The sequence below is a fragment of the Dysidea avara genome, chromosome 9 (genome assembly GCF_963678975.1).
Source record: "Dysidea avara chromosome 9, odDysAvar1.4, whole genome shotgun sequence".
Lineage (NCBI taxonomy): Eukaryota > Metazoa > Porifera > Demospongiae > Dictyoceratida > Dysideidae > Dysidea > Dysidea avara.
Window position 1 is genome coordinate 34,543,534 of NC_089280.1, and position 19,808 is coordinate 34,563,341.

The 19,808-nt window shown below is 37.4% G+C and overlaps 1 protein-coding gene across 1 annotated transcript; it reads left to right on the forward strand.

The window, feature by feature from the left end:
• The first annotated feature begins 42 nt into the window (after positions 1-42).
• On the forward strand, positions 43-8,812 carry LOC136265554 (glutathione S-transferase kappa 1-like). Its single transcript, XM_066060429.1, has 9 exons — positions 43-198; positions 284-365; positions 1,972-2,072; positions 2,144-2,171; positions 2,219-2,319; positions 6,769-6,804; positions 6,859-6,975; positions 8,510-8,600; positions 8,646-8,812. The coding sequence occupies exons 1-9, from the start codon at positions 136-138 to the stop codon at positions 8,690-8,692; spliced, it is 666 nt and encodes a 221-aa protein (XP_065916501.1). The 5' UTR covers positions 43-135; the 3' UTR covers positions 8,693-8,812.
• Positions 8,813-19,808: the final 10,996 nt, after the last annotated feature.

Genomic DNA, 19,808 nt, shown 5'->3' on the forward strand with positions numbered 1-19,808 from the left:
TCCGCCCACTTGTCCCGCGCATCCTTTGAGGTGTTAAGTGATTAACGCGAGCCCCATTGTAAAGTAAGCGCTTATTGTTTCATGTAGGCGCTTCCTGTTGAGGAATTCTCGAGTTCTTTGCTGACTTGCTTGACTATGAGCCGACAAATTAAGCTGTTTTATGATGTCTTGTCGCCATATTCCTGGATAGCTTTTGAGGTAACGTTGTCTGTACTTTACCATGTGTTGAAATATGGTTTATACACAACAATGTTATGGAGGTATCGCATAACTTCTGTCTTAGGTTCTTCACCGATACAGGCAGAAATGGAATCTTCACTTGCAATTATGTCCCTTCTTCCTGTCAGGCATTATGCAACTAAGTGGTAAGTTCTTGAGCTAACAGAATTATTTGCAAGTAGACACAGACCCTTTCCAGGGAAATGTGCAGTTAGTTTTTTTCCCTGTTGATGAGGGGTGGTGTAGGTTTTCCCTCAACCCTACAAATTGCATCACTCCAAATAAATTCTCTGTTTTCCATCTTGGACTCAGGCATATTTGCATGTGGGCAGGCATTCCATTTCCATTGTAAGATAAGCAGCTAATCAAGCCATTATTTGCCAGACACAACCATATAAAGGCATGCTTAAGCTTTCACCTTCTTTTGTAAGTTGCAAAAATAACAAAGTTTGTGCTGACTTGGTAGCACACTGACACGTGAGCTGACACTGTTACAAGATCATTTTTAATGAGCCTGTACAGTATGCAAGAATAAACAGAAAATAATGGAATATTTACCACACGCAGGCAGTAGACAGGAAACAGAATTTATTTGGAGTGGCCTTATGCCAATCAAATAACTTCTCACATTTCTTGTACACTGTCTGCATCTCTTCATTGTCAGCACATATTCCATTATATTTTCTCGCATACTGTACGGACTCAGTAAAAATTGATCTTGTAAGGATGTCAGTGCATTATCAAGTTGGCACCTATGTGTTATTCCTACAGCCTAAATGATCAAGGTACAAGCTAAAGTATGGTTTCATGCAGTTTGCTATGGTTGTGTCAGGCAAATAACGGCTTTAACAGCTACTAACATCATAATGGAAATGGACTGCCCACCTGCAGCGGATATGCCTGGGTACAGGATAGGAAACAGATAAATTATTTGGAGTGCCCTTAGAGTAGGGACAAACTTGGGCTCTAATGAGATAATGTCATCAGTGACCCCTGCCGGAAACTCCTGGAAAAAAAACAACTCATGTGAGATAACTGTGCAATCTGAAAATACGTTGTTGTAATTCAATGAATTATTTTATCAACTAACAAGGTGTAAAGCATCTCGAATATTGCAAAGCTGACTAATTGAAGCAACAGATTATTAGTAAATATTGGCCCCTTATGATCATACCAAGAGTCCCACCTTTCAGCTGGCTCAGTGTATGCTGAAGTGTTGAGATAGAAAATGAGAACATTACAGTTGTAGCTAGTGTTACACCGATATGGGATTTTGCCGATAACCGATATTGGATAATATTTTCAAGCCGATAAAGGTAGCCGATCCGATATAGCACAGCATGTCTATCTTGTAGCAATTTTTACTAGAAGTTTGACTATGAAGGGTCAATTTAACTTGTTTATAGCAGCAGTGTTGCTATAACAACAGCTGACAGTACAATGAAGCAGTAATAACAACGTTTTAATGCAGGAATATGCGACTCGATGCATTTGTAAACATGACGAGCATGTATTTCTAAATACATACATGATATCTGTATCTGCTGCTTTTTTCATCATGGCATTGATCCGATACCGATATACAAAAAACACAGCCGATACATGGCTTTTCTGATAACCGATCCGATTATCGGTGCAACACTAGTTGTAGCTAAGATAAGTGTATATTTTGTGTCTCAGGAGCCCTCAAGGCTTGTGACTCTTATGTGCTTTGTTATGTATATATGACTTTTTCTTACATACTTCACACAGAAAACAGACCTCCCGGTGTGGTTCCATTGAAGGCAAGGTATATGGGGAAGGACATTATAAGATTAGCTGAGTATTATCGTATTCCTCTGAATTCACCTGCAGTAAGTATAGTCGTTGATATGTATATATATATTTATATTTATACATTAATGGTTTGTTTGATTTCATACAGAACCCTGCTGAGGTATTGTTTGTGAAAGGTATGTAAGTTTTGGTGTTTGTAATTTTCAGCCCTCTTGTGTTATAGGGTCATTGAAGGCTCAGAGATTACTCACTGCAGCAAATTTAGAGTTGCCAGACAAAGTTGAGGCAATTTCCAGGGAGCTATGGATGAGAGTGTGGTCGAGGGTCAGTTGTTTGCATAACACATAATCTGATTAAGTTTTTAGAGAAACAGATAGGGACTCTTGTAATATGATATGTGTAGGTTATTGGGCTTCATTGTAAAAGAGTGGATGGCCTCATGAATTGCATTCTCAACATAGCATCATTTCAAGTATGCATATTTGGTGCCACGTTTTGTCTTCCTTTTTCCCAGTGTATATGGTACTGGAGCACATACACAGAAAGCAAAGCCTTTATGGGGATCTCGTAGTTTTATACAAAGTATAGAGTATATGTCAACCCAGTCATGGGTGGTATAACTTTTTGTCATAACTGATATATACGTGCAGAGCTGTGCATGTGTCTACAATATTTCATTCACCAGTTAATTGACCAAAAATAATAATCGTTTAATTGGTGCAATCAAATTGCACAGCTTAATGTTGTTTTACTAAGCACAACATGTGCTTGTATTATTAAAGTACAAATATAAGAATTGCATTGCTAGTCATTGGATTACAGTGGTTAAGCCATTCAGCACTTTTATCATTGCTCAAATTTTACTGTGTATTCGAATGAAATACGTATTTGGGAGCCTATAATTGGTTATTTATAATATATCACTGGCGCTATTGGAATTTTAGAAATCTCCAATTGATTAACCTGAAAGTGAACAGCACTATTATTGACATGTTGTTAAGAGTAAAATACCAGTGGAATGATTAGTGGTAGCCTACCACACCTGCCAACAGTATTCACCACTTCTGAACTATTGTGGTTTAGTACCAGATAAAATGATAAGAAAGTACACAAGTGCTCCACAATCATGCTATATATTTTTATGAAGTACTGAAACCCTGTAGGGGAGTAGTTTCCACATAACAAAAAGAATTATATAACAGCTACATAGGTCAGATTAGAATGATTGTTTATGTGGGGGTCACCTTGGGTTACTTACAATTAGTTGTGATACTGACAAGTACGAATTCCCTCCTGTTTCTGTAGTCAGCATTCAGTGTTGGGCAAGTTACTTTGTAAAAGTAACTAGTTACATATTACATATTACTTGCAACTGAACTATTTAGTTACAGTTACATATTACCCATAAAATAAAGTAACTATAATAATATTACATATTATATTACTTTGTGTCCACAGCCTTAAGCTGTCACGTGTGAAACTACTACCTTATCACGTGACATGATTGCGTTGTTGGACAATGTGCAAATCTTGGTTATAAGTAAGAAGCTAGTGAATAAGCTTCATTCAGTAGGCCTCGTTACTTCGTTGTGGTTAGGCGTTACTAACAAGATTAGTAACTTCGTTACTTTTAGTAATAATATTACGTCATATTAGACTCGTTACAGTAATTATATTACTTAGGTAACGTGTTACGTTTGTAAGTAAAGTATCTTGTGTTATATTACCTGTTTTCATAGCGTATTTCGTTATATTACTTTGTTACCACAAAAGTAATAATATTACGTAACGCGTTACATAAGTAACTCGTTACTCCCAACACTGTCAGCATTTCCCATCCACACATACGAGGAAAGAGCCTTAATGCATCAACATAGAGCGAAGGTTGCTATATTACACCTTACCCAGAAATGTGCTAAAGGAGACTTGATCTAAGAGATTCTCATCATTCTTTATAATGAACACTTTATGACAAAGAATGTTTGACCCATTTTTTAAAATGTATAGAACCAGGCCTGTAGAGATCAATAGCTTTGTCCTTAATTGTATCTCATCATGTAATGACACTTAATCAGGGGTGGTGGTGGTGGCAGGGGGAGGGGGTGGTGGTGGTAGGGGGGGGTAGGACAAGACGAAGTGCACTACAAAGCGCTAACAAAGAACATTTTTATCATACTACCAGTTGAAAGTAACAAAAACGATTGCATTAAAATAATTGTTGATCACTGTTACTGTTGACATAAGAATTATCACTACCAGCATTGTCATTACTGTCAGTCTTAATTACTCCGTAACGGCATCATTTTTCCAATACTGAATCACACCATTGCAAACAACAAAGTAGAACTGAATTATGTTTCACGCCCTGTCATGCCCCGTACTCTACAGAGACTTTTCAGCTGACATGAAATATTTCAGTACTTGTACAATATCACTACGTGGTTTTGTCCTACTCCCCTGATGCTTAATTGTTAAAGGTGGACTTCAAATGGATGAAGAAAAACTAAGTCACAGCTGTGGGAGAGACTGTATGTTTTTGAAGCTCAAAATTTTGGAGTGAGGCTTTGTTAGTAAAAAGATTTTTCTAGCATTCATAAGATGATGGGAATATTCGGTACAGAAATACAGAGATAGAAATTTTTTTGATTTAGCAAAGCCATAAAATAGTGAATGTCAAGCCATACTATACCGTAAATGATAAAAGTTTAGTGCAGTTTAAGTTTGGTGAATCAGTACACAATGAGTTGGCAGATAAAAATTTGACGAATACCACACAGCCAACATTGAACAATATATAGCAGCTAATTTGTGAATAAAAATTTGGTCAATTTGCTTTGATTAACCAAACTTTAGTCACCTCAAACTCATCATTCACAATATTCCATGGTTTACCTACTGTATGATTTGGCCATGCATCGATGTCAAGCTGTAGATGATATTGTCTATGAACTTTCAAAAATTTGCCCATATTTCAATTTTCAGAAATACCTTTTAATTCATCTTCCTCTGTAAAATTCATATACGTAATTTCAAAATTGGTAGGTTTGTCAATGCTTGATTCCCATGACTCCATACACTTCCATTACATGTTTTAGTCTTTTATCTTTTGAAATTTATATATAGTAATTTTAGGTTGTTACCTATCCCTCAGGTGCTAATTCATTCATGTGACTTTTAATCTAGCGACTACGTGTAATTTTAACAATAGGACATATGAAATGCAGGCTTGCAAAGCATGACAGCTTGTAACAACTTGATGACTTTTATCTTAAAACTATAGGTTGAGATTTAGGGCTGGGTGGTATTGAAATTTAGTATCACACCTCAGTGTACAGTAATGTTACAGCTAAAACTTATGACAATGATATCTGTAGCCACTTCATATGTAGTACTAAGCCACATCAAAGATGCTCTCAGCCACATCAAAGGCTTTACGTAATAGACTATATGCACTGCTGAAAACATTCTAAAAACACGTGATATTTCATTACATTTTAATACGTCATGACGGTGAACGACCTCGATCTAAAGCATGTAGAAAAATGTGAATTTCAGAAAATACACCACTTACCAGTACTTCTTCCAGATCAGTAGATTCCTCTACCTGTATAGAATAGTAGCTGGAAAGAAGACTCAAGTTCGTAGTGTTAGTGGTGAGTTATAGCTAGAGCCGCATTTGCTACCCGAACTTTTGTATGGGGTTTGTGGTAGCTGTTCACTGTAAAAAAATTCTCGGGTACGCCACTAATCAACTCAAATTGATTTTTTAAAAAATATATATATATATACCATGCATATAGTCTATTAAAATGTCACGTAATAGTTGTAGCATGTGCACTGTAGCCCTCAGGTGTTGGGTGGACATATCAAATAGATCACTTGCCCATGTTGCAAATGTAGTAACATTAATATTGTGCATGATATGATTCCATTGAAATACTGTTTGAGAGATTGTAGTGTTACAAAGGGAAGGTTGGTCATGCGTCATCAAACATCTTGTGATCTTGAGGAAGAGTTCAACCTGACACCTCGGTACAGGGGTATATGTATACAAAGTGTTCTAATATACTTGAATCTCTATATTGATAAGTTACTGTTCCTAGAGCCCTTCTTTCAGCTTTCCGTGGCTAGAAGAAACAAATGAACAAATATTACATTGCGTATAGTTTTATGAATGTGATGAAAGGATTTCATATTGACAATACCAATTTCAAATGTTTGTTTGAACAATAACATGTCATAATACACCATAGGATGATGCGTGCCAACCTCCTTAAAACATTACAGTGTCACAATATATCTGAGTTACCACGTCCACCCCTAGTTGTCACTACCCCACCTACTATTTCTTGTATAGTGTCTATCTGTATTTAGTGGGACCTGTAGTATATCTGAATCATTGTGGACCAGTCACTAAAGTGTTTAGATGTTTGGAGAACTGAAGTCTATTTATTTACATACAGAATTGTAACTCCACTACTCTGCACCAGTTCACAAAATACTCTAATAGAACGGTCACTTCTGCTAGTCAGATAATTGGGGATTTGCATAATCGAGAGTCAAATAATCAAATCCCTACCGTAAGTAGAATCTGTTTCCCTCACTTGTACAAAATTCTTACTCAAGGCTTACATAATTCTTACTCAAGACTTACATAATTCTTACTCAAGGCTTACATAATTCTATGTCATAAGGTGATTATTTTTAGGTTACAAACCTGGCCACCTTGCTGATTGTTTATTAGCTAGTTATTCCATTATGTTACCCCCTCAGGATGAAGACATCACAGAGGATGATAGTTTGGTCCAGGTGTGTTATACTCCTGCAAACTATACAATATTGCATGTTAATTTTTTTTCCCAGGCATGCCTCAAGGGTGGAATAGCAGAGGATACGATCAAGAAATTGTTGGCTCGTTGTCAGGATCAAGATGTCAAGGATAAATTGAAATCCACCACACAGGAAGCATTCGATCTTGGGGTGAGCAAATCATCTTTCTCTGGTCGTGAAATAAGTGTCAGTAACTTCATGATATCGCTTAACGCATGCACACACACACACCACACTACACACAAAAGCAAAACAAAGTCTTTGGGTACTGCTAATGTGGCACTGGGACACCTGTGTTCTTACTCACACACACACACACACACACACACACACACACACACACACACACACACACACACACACACACACACACACGCAAGCACGCACACACACACACACACACACACACACACACACACACACACACACACACACACACACACACACACACACACACACACACACACACACAACACACAGATGCAGAGTTATATTTAAATACTGCAAGTATCTGTTACTAGGAGTTTATAAGCCCCAGATATAGCATTTCAGAACTATAAGCTATTTTATGTATGAAAGTTTGGTAAGTGAGTTTTTATATTATGATAGTGTGGTGCACCCTTAGTTATCCAAATATCATTTTTCCTAGATTGGAACAAAATGTCTAGGTCAATGAATAAAGCTGAGCTCTGCACTATTGATACCAGAAATTACTCTACTTAAATGGTCACATGGTCACATTACGGTTCCACCCAAATGCGATGTTGTGAGTACTAATTGCATGCGATGAAAAACTTGCTCGAAAATGGGGTGTGGTAGCCATTCATTTGCGAGTATTCATCCCTTGACTGGAAGGATGAAGACTTGTGAATGAAATGGCTGCCACACCCCCTTTTCGAGTGAGTTTTTATTTGCACGGAATTGTTGCTCGTGATGTTGCATTTGGGCAGTACCGTATGCGTTCAGATGATTTTTGATAACTAACAAAATCAACTTATAAGAAGCCCATTACACTTCCAGTACAGCTGCTGGTATCGCCCATGTGTTGTCAATGTTATAGGAATGTGTTTTGTGTCACCTCAGAGTGTGGTCTCTATAGGACATGAGTGTGACACTATGGGCCATGTTTTCAACCAATCAAATTTCAGTATCAAACTTGTTGAAGTCTAATGAATAGTTAACCTATATAACTATTTATTGCCACATTTCTTGTTTACAAGCAGCTGTCAAGGAACAATGAGTCGTCTAATTCAAAACACCGGGTTCTGCATTGCACGGGTGCCACAACACAAGGGGGATAACGGTTATAAAATTCCATAGAACCCTGTGTTATCCTTCCATTCCTACCCAAGACTGGAACAGGTACGAGCATTTAGAAAGAGCTGGTAGTATGGTAAAGGCTATGTATTATTATCACGTAATGGCAGGACACTCTTTACCACACACAATAATGCTAGTGGTGAAGTACTCTAATTGAACAGTCATTGCCATACCATGTGTTTGTGGCAAAACCAGTAGTTAACACTGATACTGACTTATTCATCACATTTGTAATTGCCATTCAAGTGTAATAATAACATTAGATACCTTAAATATATTGTAAATTGGTCTGCTATAATCCTGGGAACTTGCCTTCTCACTACTTGGGACACAAAGTATGTGTGTACATCTTTTATTCCTTTAGGCATTTGGTGCTCCATTTATAGTAGTGGTGAAGCAGAAGCCAGAAGTGTTCTTTGGATCAGACAGGTTCGAGCTGATAGCTCACATGATGGGTAAGTTATGCATGATGTCTGTCAGTGTGTTAGTCCACCACACAGGTGTGAAATGGGAAGGACCACAAGTGGAACTGGCAGCTAAGATTTGAGTGTCGTTATCTAAAGATTGTAAACAATGATAAGAAACTTTGACACAATTTATGTGTTTATAATCACAGTGAAGCTTTATATTAGTGAGTTTATTATAGCAATGTAATGACAGGCAGCTATCCTAGTGTGATGGGTACATGGGTCCATGGAATGGTGGTTACTTCACAAACGTGTATGATATAGTCTATAGTTTTGATCATGACACAGCAGACTAAAGCACCAAATTTGGTACAGTGACAGATTACAGGGTGGTTTCTTTGTAGCTGAACTCTACAAGGTAATTTCTTCTAGCTGAACTATCTCTTTCCATAGTTGCATGAACTCTCTACAAGGTAACTTCTAGCTGATCTCTCTACAGGGTGAATTGTTTGTAGCTGATCTCTCTACAGGGTGACTTGTTTGTAGCTGATCTCTATACAGGTTACTTGTTTCTAGCTGATCTCTTGAATTCTCTTCAGGGTGACTGCTCTATTAGGATGACTGCATCTCGATCTCGCTACACCAAGTTGGATTTCGTGTTATAACTCCGTGGCTTTAAGTCTGATTCTTCTACACCATTGAAGAGCCTTTCTAAGATGATTACTCCATCTATACAGCGATTTTCAAAGCATTACCTCAAGCGGTTTACCTGGTAGGCGTGGCAAGCAGTCGTTTTTTTATTAGCTAATCTCGATTGCGTAATTATTACACACTGTTGGTTTTTTCGTTGTATCTTCCTGGTTTTTAGCTCGATTGCTTTCACACCACAAAAGGTTTGAGGTTCAATAGTTAACCTATTCACCCACCGATTTTCAGCTTCTTCCCATGCACGGTTTACCCTGTAGGCGTGACAACATATTGGTGTTATTTTTTGTGAATAATCGCTCATAACTCTTTGCCTGTTTATCGTATTCCAGCCAAAGATGGTACAGAGATGCGCCTTTATACCCCCTTATGTGTGCCAAATGTCAAGGCAATCGGATATGGCGTTCGCGTTTTATAGCAGTTTTTGTGGTGGGGACTATTCTACGGAACGGAACGGAACGCTTTCTCAAACTAAAGCTTGCAACTTACCATTGCTGAAACTTCCCTTATAAGTTAGCAGTGGCATCTCCAGTGGGTGGTTAAACATAAGATAAAAAGAATTAACGGATCGATTGTGGGTTTTTGTTGGTTGTCATTAGTAACGAAGTATTATTGTGGGATGAGCTGTATCAGTGATGTTCATCCATACGGAAGGGAACTTTATGTGAGCTGTTTTTCTTATTTAGACTTTACAAAACAGTCTGGGCCGGTCTTTCAAGTCATAAGTCAGTGTATAAATAAAGCAAGCAGGAAGATACTGGTAACAGGAAAGAGCCAGCTGAATTAAAACTTGAAGAATTTTGTGCAGTGTGTGAGGAGCAAATATTTTGGCAGACCGCAAGGAGGGTATATTCTGCAAACATCACTGAAGTGTATGCATGGAGTTATTTATATATTAACAGCTGGTGCAGTGGACTAATGCCGTATTCAATAGTGAGCTGATTTTATCTGTTGCACAATTCAAGGATGTGTCTGACTGCTAGCCTTGAATCAGGCTAAATGTCAAAACTCCAAGATCAGCCAAATCTCTATTATAAGCCGCATGTGAAACCATGCCCGTAGCTACCAGGCAAACGTGATTTGGACCAGGATGTGTGTGTAAGTTCAATGTATCTAGTCAGACCTGAAATGGAACACTTACATTAATTACATACCGCCTAAGAATCCTAGGATTTCTTAAGTGTAACATTTCACATGCTTCACTTCAAACAAAACAGGTTAAATTTGTTCGTCTATTTTCAAGTGATTCCCAGTCCAGCTGGTCCATGAAATTACAATGGGATCACATGTATTTGTTACAGTGCGGGCTGTCCTGTGTTGGATCTACTCTAGAGTTAAGATTTCAAGGTAGACTCACTGCCAATTTACTGACACTAGTACTGTTGTAGCATGTTTAAGTGGAGGACAAATGAAATAGTAATGCTAGATTATTTATGTATACAAATTTTTCATAATGAAATTGATATCCCATTTTGATTTGTACTTCCACTTTGCAACATATTCAAGAGCAAGAAGCTACCACACTCAATCTCCAACCACTGTCATTAATTAACCAAGATCTCACTAGTCTGTAATTCACCTTACTGTAGTGATTTTATTGATTCATCTGTATGCTTTCTTCATTTCCTTTGAAGTTGTACCAAGAGTTCATAATAAGGTGGGGAGTGTCTAACTTGAATGCATTCACCAAACACCCTGCTTAAAGTAACACCTCGGCCTTATTTCAGAACAAAGGCTTTACCTTCTTCAGCAACTCTAATCAACAGTTTTCTATCCCCCAGTAAAGGTGTAGATTTGATGAAAGGTGGACTTTACACAGGGTGTTTGTACTGGCCATACTGAGAGTTAGACACTCTCCCCCATACAAATCAGTATTATGAACTCTTGGTTGTACAGTATAGGTAAACAAAGATAAGTTTCTCTCCCATCTTATTCTAGGATTTCTATTGACAAGGAAAATTCAATTATTTGTATACAGGCTCAAAATTGAGAAAATATAAAGAAAGTGAATTAATATTATACAGTCAGTTTGCTTTTGGATATTTAATGTCTCCAACCACAACAAAAATTCGATGAATCCATGCATCTCATCACTGGTCGTCTGAACATTCTGAAAGTGATACCTCACTCAATCAACCATATATTCTGTTGTTTATTAGACTGAATAGTCATGATTACCTAAACAATCACTTAATTAATGTTTTATAATTATCCTATTCCATTTTCCTGGAGGTTCCACTGATAAAATGCAATTTCAGCAATGATAGCAGCTAGCCAAGCTGCAAGTTGATTCAGAAAGCACTCCATTCTGTAAAATAGACCCCATCCAGAATTCAACTCAGTACTCAGGCTGAGATATCTGACAATAGTCCACTACTCTGTTAATGAATCATTGATGTTCACACAATATAGCCTCCTTGAGGTATCTGAATGTTTGCTCCTCACACACTGCACAAAATTCCTTTAGATTCTACTTAGACTGAGTTGATTCAGCTTGTCACCATACTTGTTTCCTTTGCAGTGTAGCTATACACATACTGATTTATGCCGATTAGAAAGGCTGGGCCTCAGACTGTACATTCTAAAGTCAAGTAAGTAAAAATAACTCACATACTAGTAAAAAAAAGTCATGCATTAAGTTCCCTACTTGATATATCCGACGATGAAATCACTGAGTCAGCTATTCCCACAATTAGTACTTCGTTACTAATGACAACCAACAAGAACCCACAATCGATCCTTAAATTCGTTTTATCTTTCTTGGGGTACGTTTGGTTACCTGCTGGAAGTGCCACTGGTAACTTGTACAGCAATGGTAAGCTGCAAGCTTCAATCTGAGAAAGCATTCCGTTCCGCAGTTTAGTCCATCATTCCGTTCCGTTCCGTTCCGTAGAATAGTCCCCACCGTTTTTGTAAGTGTGCGAAAAGAGGAAGAAAAATAAAAGAAAAAAAAACACGATGAAACTAAGCCAATTTTTTGAAGTCGCATATCTCGGGAACGCTAGAAGCGATTTCGCTCAAATTTGGAATGTGGAGTGCTGAAGTTGGAGGGCATGTCCAATGGCGGATCCAGGATGGGGCATTTGGGGCAAATGCCCCCCCCCCCCCCTTCACCCCCTTCCCCCCTCCACCTTGTGGAGGAGCCAGCCATGCTTCTGATTAAAACAGCTAGTAAATTTTATGTCAGGCCAACCAAGATCAGTTAAAAACTTATGAAAATATGCACATTTTACTAGCATTTATTACAAATTCACCTGAGACCAAAGCGAACCTAAGTCAAACTAACCTTAAAATAGTCACCCAGCACCTTCGTGCGTACTAAGCGCCTCTAAAAATAATTATCGTGTTGCTGTTATTTAAGACATTCAGAGCCTTTTTAATAGTTTAAGACTTCACAACCATCTGAATAGGCCAAAATGGCAAATATCAACAGTGAGACACCACTAAGAGGTGATTATTTGCTGCTTTAAAAAAGCAGCACTGAACTATAGAGAATATGGTTCTTCCCATGCATGCAACCACCTACAACTTACCCTGTTTGTGCCCCTCCCCTAGCCAGCTCCTGGATCCGCCCCTGATGTCCACAGCAAAAATCGTCTTGTTTCATCAAGGAAGCACAGAGCTACGGAGGTGGGAAAATTGCGTTTTCGTTCTTCCTGTTACCGTGTGTCTTGATTCTAAAACAGTTGAACTGTTCTATACCATATGCTGTGTCCCACTCAGTAACATCATTTCATTTAATACTACAACAACAGCAGAATCCACCATCACAAGAAGATCTCACGCGAATAATATTTTAGTTCCATTTGCAAGAACAGACACTTAGCTATCAGCACTCATTCGGACCTAATGCTTCAATATCTGGAATAACCTACCTAATCACATCAAAGAAATTACCCGTCTATTGAACAATTTAAGAATCAAATTAATCAATTGTAATTGCATAAATCCCCCCCTCTGTGTAAAGTCTTCGCTTGCGAAGTTGACACAGTAATATACTTACTTATCTTACTTATGCGTATTTTGTACCATATACGCGTATATGGTATACCATATGCGTATACGCGTACGGTACAACCATACGCGTATGGTACGGAAAATCGTACCATCTGAGTATAGCTAACCTGGTATACGTATAATATCAAGCAGAAGGTTATTGCACTGCCGTACCTATTGACTACGCCGGATGGCACTCTGCTTTCTTTTCGGGGACTGAAGAGGGAATGGGGAGGAGCTAGTCTCGCTTAGCGGGTGAAGATCGAGATACTCTAATAGAGCAATCATATATTTTGATCTGATTAGCCATTCTATTCTCTAGAACTGAAATGTATTTAGCTTTACTGCGATTAAGATATACTGCATGATGCAAACCTATTTAAAATAAAGCATTAATTCCTTAAAATAAAAGAATATTGATGGCATGATATCTCGCATGACTATATATAAGTGATGAAACTGACATCTTGATTTAGGACAATATATGATAAAAACAATCATGAATTCATCACACTGTTGGCAGATCCAGTCTTGAATTGTGTTAAGTCCTGCTGATCAGGTAGGATCTGATGGAATTCTACATAGTCAAAATTAATAAAGGTCAATCGTCTGGGTTGGAAGCTTTACAAAAAATATGATAACACCTAGCTGCATACAGTATAAGTCTGAAAAGTATAAATCAAAAGAAGGGGATCAAATATAATATGTCTTGATTTATACATAGTCATTGGTGTATAATCTATAACAATGTATCTCGTTGTCTGTTTAACATTTCATTTCATCCGCAAAGTATCTGACAGTTCCACAAAATACAATAGAGCCATGCATTACCCATATAATTATGATGGTTTATGTAAGCGCCTGTAGATTATTTTCTTGATGTCTTCTGACTTTTGTACATATTGATTGCCTGACTTGGTATTGGTTTCTAATGATTCCATTTGTTTGTTCGAATTGACAGTACCAACTAATACCCAGCAACATCTTCTTGCTGCTAGAGCTAGAAAGGAAGATCGATATAGCTCCTTGCAATATGACCTCCAGCTTTCTGGGTTAACTGTCAATCTTGTTTCCATTGAAATTGGTTGTTTAGGGCCACTTTTTGTCAGAAACAATTGCTCAAATGGCTACTGCTTGTGAAGTGCCAAAGAAAACCGTAAGATCCTTGTTTGAGCAGGCAGCTCGCATTGCTGTGCCCTGTTCTTACAGAATTTTTAATTCTAGAGCCTCCCCGGGCTGGGATCTTTTAGACCACCTTAGGTAAACTTTAAGTATTACATATATTATGTAGATATAGATTTTTTTTTGGTGTATTGTAATTTAATTTACTTTTAGTTAATGTAAGTCTTGCCAGGGCTCCTGTACTGATCCATCAGCACATGGTACCCCTGTGTCTAGGCCCCTGTATGCTTGTAATGTATATTTTGTCTTAATCATTAAGACGTTTATTCTCTCTATTGGCTCGTCCGGCTGTCTACTGCCATATTTGTCATGGATTTCCATCTTGCATTTTTATAACAAATGACTTCATTTCTCCACAGTGGAAATGCTATTGATTTGAAAGTACACAAGCTGGTATGCTGTACGTTCTTTAGAATAGTTGAGTTAAAATGACCGGATTTGTGAAAATGTACCTTTCCCACACATTTTACATACCAGCCAACAAAATGGTGTAACCCTTGACTCCTTACACTGATAAACTTACTCTTAGTATCAAAATGCTGCTAGATACTAGTAGCTACTGTACACTCATGGATAATTGCAGGCAATTATAAGGTATATGTTCAAAAACTTATGAAACCCCAAAGTTCAAAATATGCATGGGTCAAATTTTGTGTGTGAAAAAGGTACCTTTTTGCAAATCCAGTCACAAATTATCTAGCTGTTGCATAGCAACTGCACACACTGACAATGTATGGTAAATTTTAATTTTTGTTTCTTCTTCTGCACAGTACATTGTGGCTGCAATTGCTACACATATATTGTTTCCTATATTGGATTCATGGTCCATTGTTTAATTGATAGAATGAAAATTCAAAAACTAGGCCATTATTACATAATGCTACTCCTCCTTCATATCTGTAATAGAGTTAATGATGTAATGTAATGATGTGACATGATGTAATATAATGTAATTTATGCATACCTGTAATATTAATATTGTGTACTGTAGTTGTATGAGTTAGTTATTATTGTGTACTTTCAGTTATTGATTAATAATATTATCAGTGGTCTGTTTTGCCTATAAACAGTGCCTATAAACAGTCTGCCCAAGAGCCTACGCTTCCCTACAATTAGAACGATACCCACACATATGTGTTTACAAATACACCTGAAGATAGTTAAAGATTAGTATACAATAATTAAAAGCTATAGAGCAATATTACCCAAAAACTCTACTATAGGGGCTTCTCTACTTGTATGAACTTTGTAAAAATGTGTTTGGGTTTAAAGGTGCCCAATTATCCTTTCAGCATAAAACAAGAGCAGTATGCTCCTTGCCTTATTCAAAAACTGAAATTTGAAGTTTGATCTTCTAAAGCATTATTTAGGACAAAAGACATTGAGTTCTGCTAGGCTGTAGAATTGTGCCAGCATATTGATATTCACAATTTTTCAATATATATAACTGGAATGCATAGTGATATAAACACTAAGCCAGTAGAGGTAGCATTGTAGCTAAATATAAACATAAGATTTTGATATAATTATCTATATAAAAACATACTGCATTCTGATTGGTTAAAACATAGCAACCATATTAAATAATTTGCATCCATTGGCAAATCGAGCCAATTTTTTCAGGCATATATATATGTATATTATTTCTTTAAATATTTTATTCTATTGTTGCTACATAATAATCTATTGTTTACCTTTAATTTGTACACTTCCACTTAAAAATGGATATTTATTCCTGGTGGCACTAAAGGAGTGTTGAGCAGACAATTTCAATCAGATGAGCTTGAGAAGTACAATGCAATGATTGCTCAAACAGAGGAAGACCTGGAGAATGCTGATACAATAACATTGAGGGAGGTAGCCAAAGAGATATAACTGTAGAGAAAGTAATTATTGTTTCAGTTTGCAAATTAATGTAAACCTGCATGGCTGTAGCTTATAGCAATACTAGACATGCTATACTCTAAGGCTGATGTACATAGTAATTAATTATGCAATAAATTATTTTTAAACTGTAGTTTGCTGAATCTTTGCTATTGAATGAGGCATGTGCATTGCCTACTGAGATGAAGTAGGAAAACATAACATGGCAGAGATTTTATGGTGAGTTTATGAGTTCTAATGAATAATTCAGTAATGAATGTATATTATCAATATAGCATTGTTTAATGTGTTAAGTGTGTTGTATAGCTACTCACTACTTACTGTCATGCTTGTGGATGGGAAGACAATGTGTTTAGCTATATACTCTTATCTAAATGTACTCTTTAGAGTTAACAACATCCACATTAATTTGTGCTGTAGGTGTGTGATGAATGTGAGTGGTGGTACTATTTACAGTATGTATAAACAAGAAAAATATGTAAACAAGAAATTGGATCCTCAAAAGAAGAGTGTACATAGTATATAAAAATGCAAATACATGCAGTGAGGAGCCATGTTGCACAACTCATGACACTTACGAAGTTCATTTTTCAAGTTATTAGCTTTGTACAAGCAGTATATGTATAATTCAGTTAGAACTTACTAGCTACCATGCACGTTGTAATTGCTCTCCTTGCTTATTTACCCAATTGTGTTGTAAATTGTCAGTTATCCACATTTATAATTGAGTATATAAGACCATCTGCATGCTTCTGATAGCTATAAAGTAGCATACATGCACAGTATACCATTCATGTGAAGTTCTGCAGACAAAGTGAGATCATGTACATAAGATTTAGGTACATTAGTATAGGACTGTAGTGGGAAATGCATGGGCATGGCAAGGATAAAATGTATCTGAGTGTGTGTGCTGATGAATAAATTTATAGTTACAGCGGCTCAGTAGTATAGCTAAGCAGATTATTATGTTGTGTTCTAAGTTTACTCAGCTAGAAATGCTTGTAAAGACAGCCCATTGTAGCTAGGTGATGGCAAGGCTAGAAGACACTGAGAAAAGGCGTAATATGCATATGGTACGTACCATACGCGTATGTCTATACCGTATACGCGTATGGTACGGAAAATCGTACCGTATACGCGTACGGTACAAAATACGCATATGGTATAGAACAGAACAACTGCAGAGAAGCTAGGATTGGGTCATCAGTCATTTGTTTGGCCCTTTTAAACTGATTTAGTTTTAAAATAGCTGTACAACAAGTAATTACTCAAAAGGGGGTTATTTGGGCCCCTTGCCGGGAACCCACTGAGTCTGCATCATCCACCACTGCAATAAACTATACAGCCTTTAAGTTAAGGGAGTCAAGCATGGGGTCCTATGCTGTCCAAATCTCAGATCAACCATCTTCAGCTTTTACACAATTGGAATACACGTACCAATTAATGGAGATCAGACCATGTGACTCACCATCGCAAGAAACTGAATTGGCTATATATATATCCCATATTTAGTTATATAATGTCATTCTTTGTGTGCCATGAATAACATCTACACTAATAAAAATAATAGTTTACTCAATCCATCAATTTCATTTGGACAAGAAACAAGATGTTCATCCAGCTTTATTCCACCAGACTTCAAATTTGTAATTTAGCCTTTACTAAAACACTGTTTTCACACACTGTGTCACTTCGGTGGAATGAATTACCACACAATCTTTTTTCATCTCCAGCCACTATTTATGATCATTTGTTGTTATATAAATAGAAGTTGTAGCTACTTTGCAGTGTTGGGCAAGTTACTTTGTAAAAGTAACTAGTTACATATTACATATTACTTGCAACTGAACTATTTAACAGTTACATATTACTACAGGGCCGGAGCCCACGCGGACCGGCCGGACCACTTTCAGCCACTTGAATTCAGTTTGCAAAAAGATTGAGATGCTCTAATAGAGCAGTCATCACATTATACTCTAATAGAACAGTCGTCGTGATAGTCTAATAGAGCTTCACCAATACTCTTATTGCACTGGTTCAGTATGATTGATCTAAGCCATTATATCCATTTTAATTGGGGTATTGCTAAAAGCCGGAACGGAATGGAACAGAACGGAACCAATTAGGGCGCGCGCCAAGTAGAAAAATCGTTTGAGACGGATTTTTCATCGTTTCCAACTACCACACAGTGACTAGAATTGTGCTAGAGTTCATTTCCTTCTACTTATATGCAAGCTAGAAATCGCGCTTTCAAAGTTTCTATTTAATGCCCGCCACGTGACATGTATTGCTTTTACCAATCCATCAAATTCTGTTTAATCCTGATGTAGAATTGCTTCCTTATCATTGTAAAAGGTAAACTACTGTAGTATTTTCATGTTATAGTCGTGTCCAACTCTTTAGTCAGTAACAGCGAGGTTGGTTTTCTGAAGTCTGCCAGCATGGGCAATAATTTACGAGAGTTAACCACAGTGTATGTTAGTAGCTATGAATCATATGCTTATAGTGCTTACAAAATAATAGTTTAGCAGGTTAAATGATAGTTTTTCAGCGTAGGTAATTGCAAAACGCTTTTGTGCAGTGGGGATTAAATAGAAACTTCGAGCTAGCGATTTCTAGCATGCCTACAAGCAGAAGAAAACTAACTTTAGCACAATTCTAGTCACTACTTAATGGTAAGAAACGGTGTACAATTTGCAAAAAAGATTCATTAACTTGGCGCGCGCCCCGTTCCGGCTTTTAGCACTACCCTTTTAATTGTCTTCAAATTACTTTCCAGTGAACCATCTGCACAGAATGGACATGACTAAAACACGGAACGGACTGGGAAAACGGACTAGCAAACGGACTGGAAGGAACTTCTCTGAAAACGTTTTTTGCCATAGAAACTCAATAAATCGCTGCTACAAAGAATATAACACGTAACAACAGCCTTAAACAAGCCTCTAAACATGTGCTCAAGCCGCCATTAAACCCTGGGATAATTTACAAAGCGCCAGTCTGCCAGTGTGATCGCGAAGTTGTCGGTTAGCTACAGTTTAAACAAACAAAATAACACAGACTGTATTTGTAGTAGCCAGTGCCTTGCCAGCTGATTAAATACAATGCGCCACGAAGCCTACCTGTCACGAGCCACGAAGCCTACCTGTCACGAGCCACGAAGCCTACCTGTCACGAGCTGTCACCTGTAAAACTGAAGATCAGCTGTCAAACTAATTGCAGCAATTAACCAGACCATGAATTCCAAGTAACATAGTGTCTTAACAGGCTTAAAGCTTCTTGTTTACAGATGCGAAAGAAAGTGCTCTTTTAATTAAACACAAAATGAATTTAATTTCAGACTATCTTTAAGCGCAGGGCTTAATATCGGCTTGAGCAGATTTTGACATCGTGTTCAGAGCAGTTCAGAGTTTGTTTCAGGTTGTTGTTGCATGTTATATTCTTTTCTAGCAGCTATACAAGGAATTTTATGACCAAAAAACATTTTCC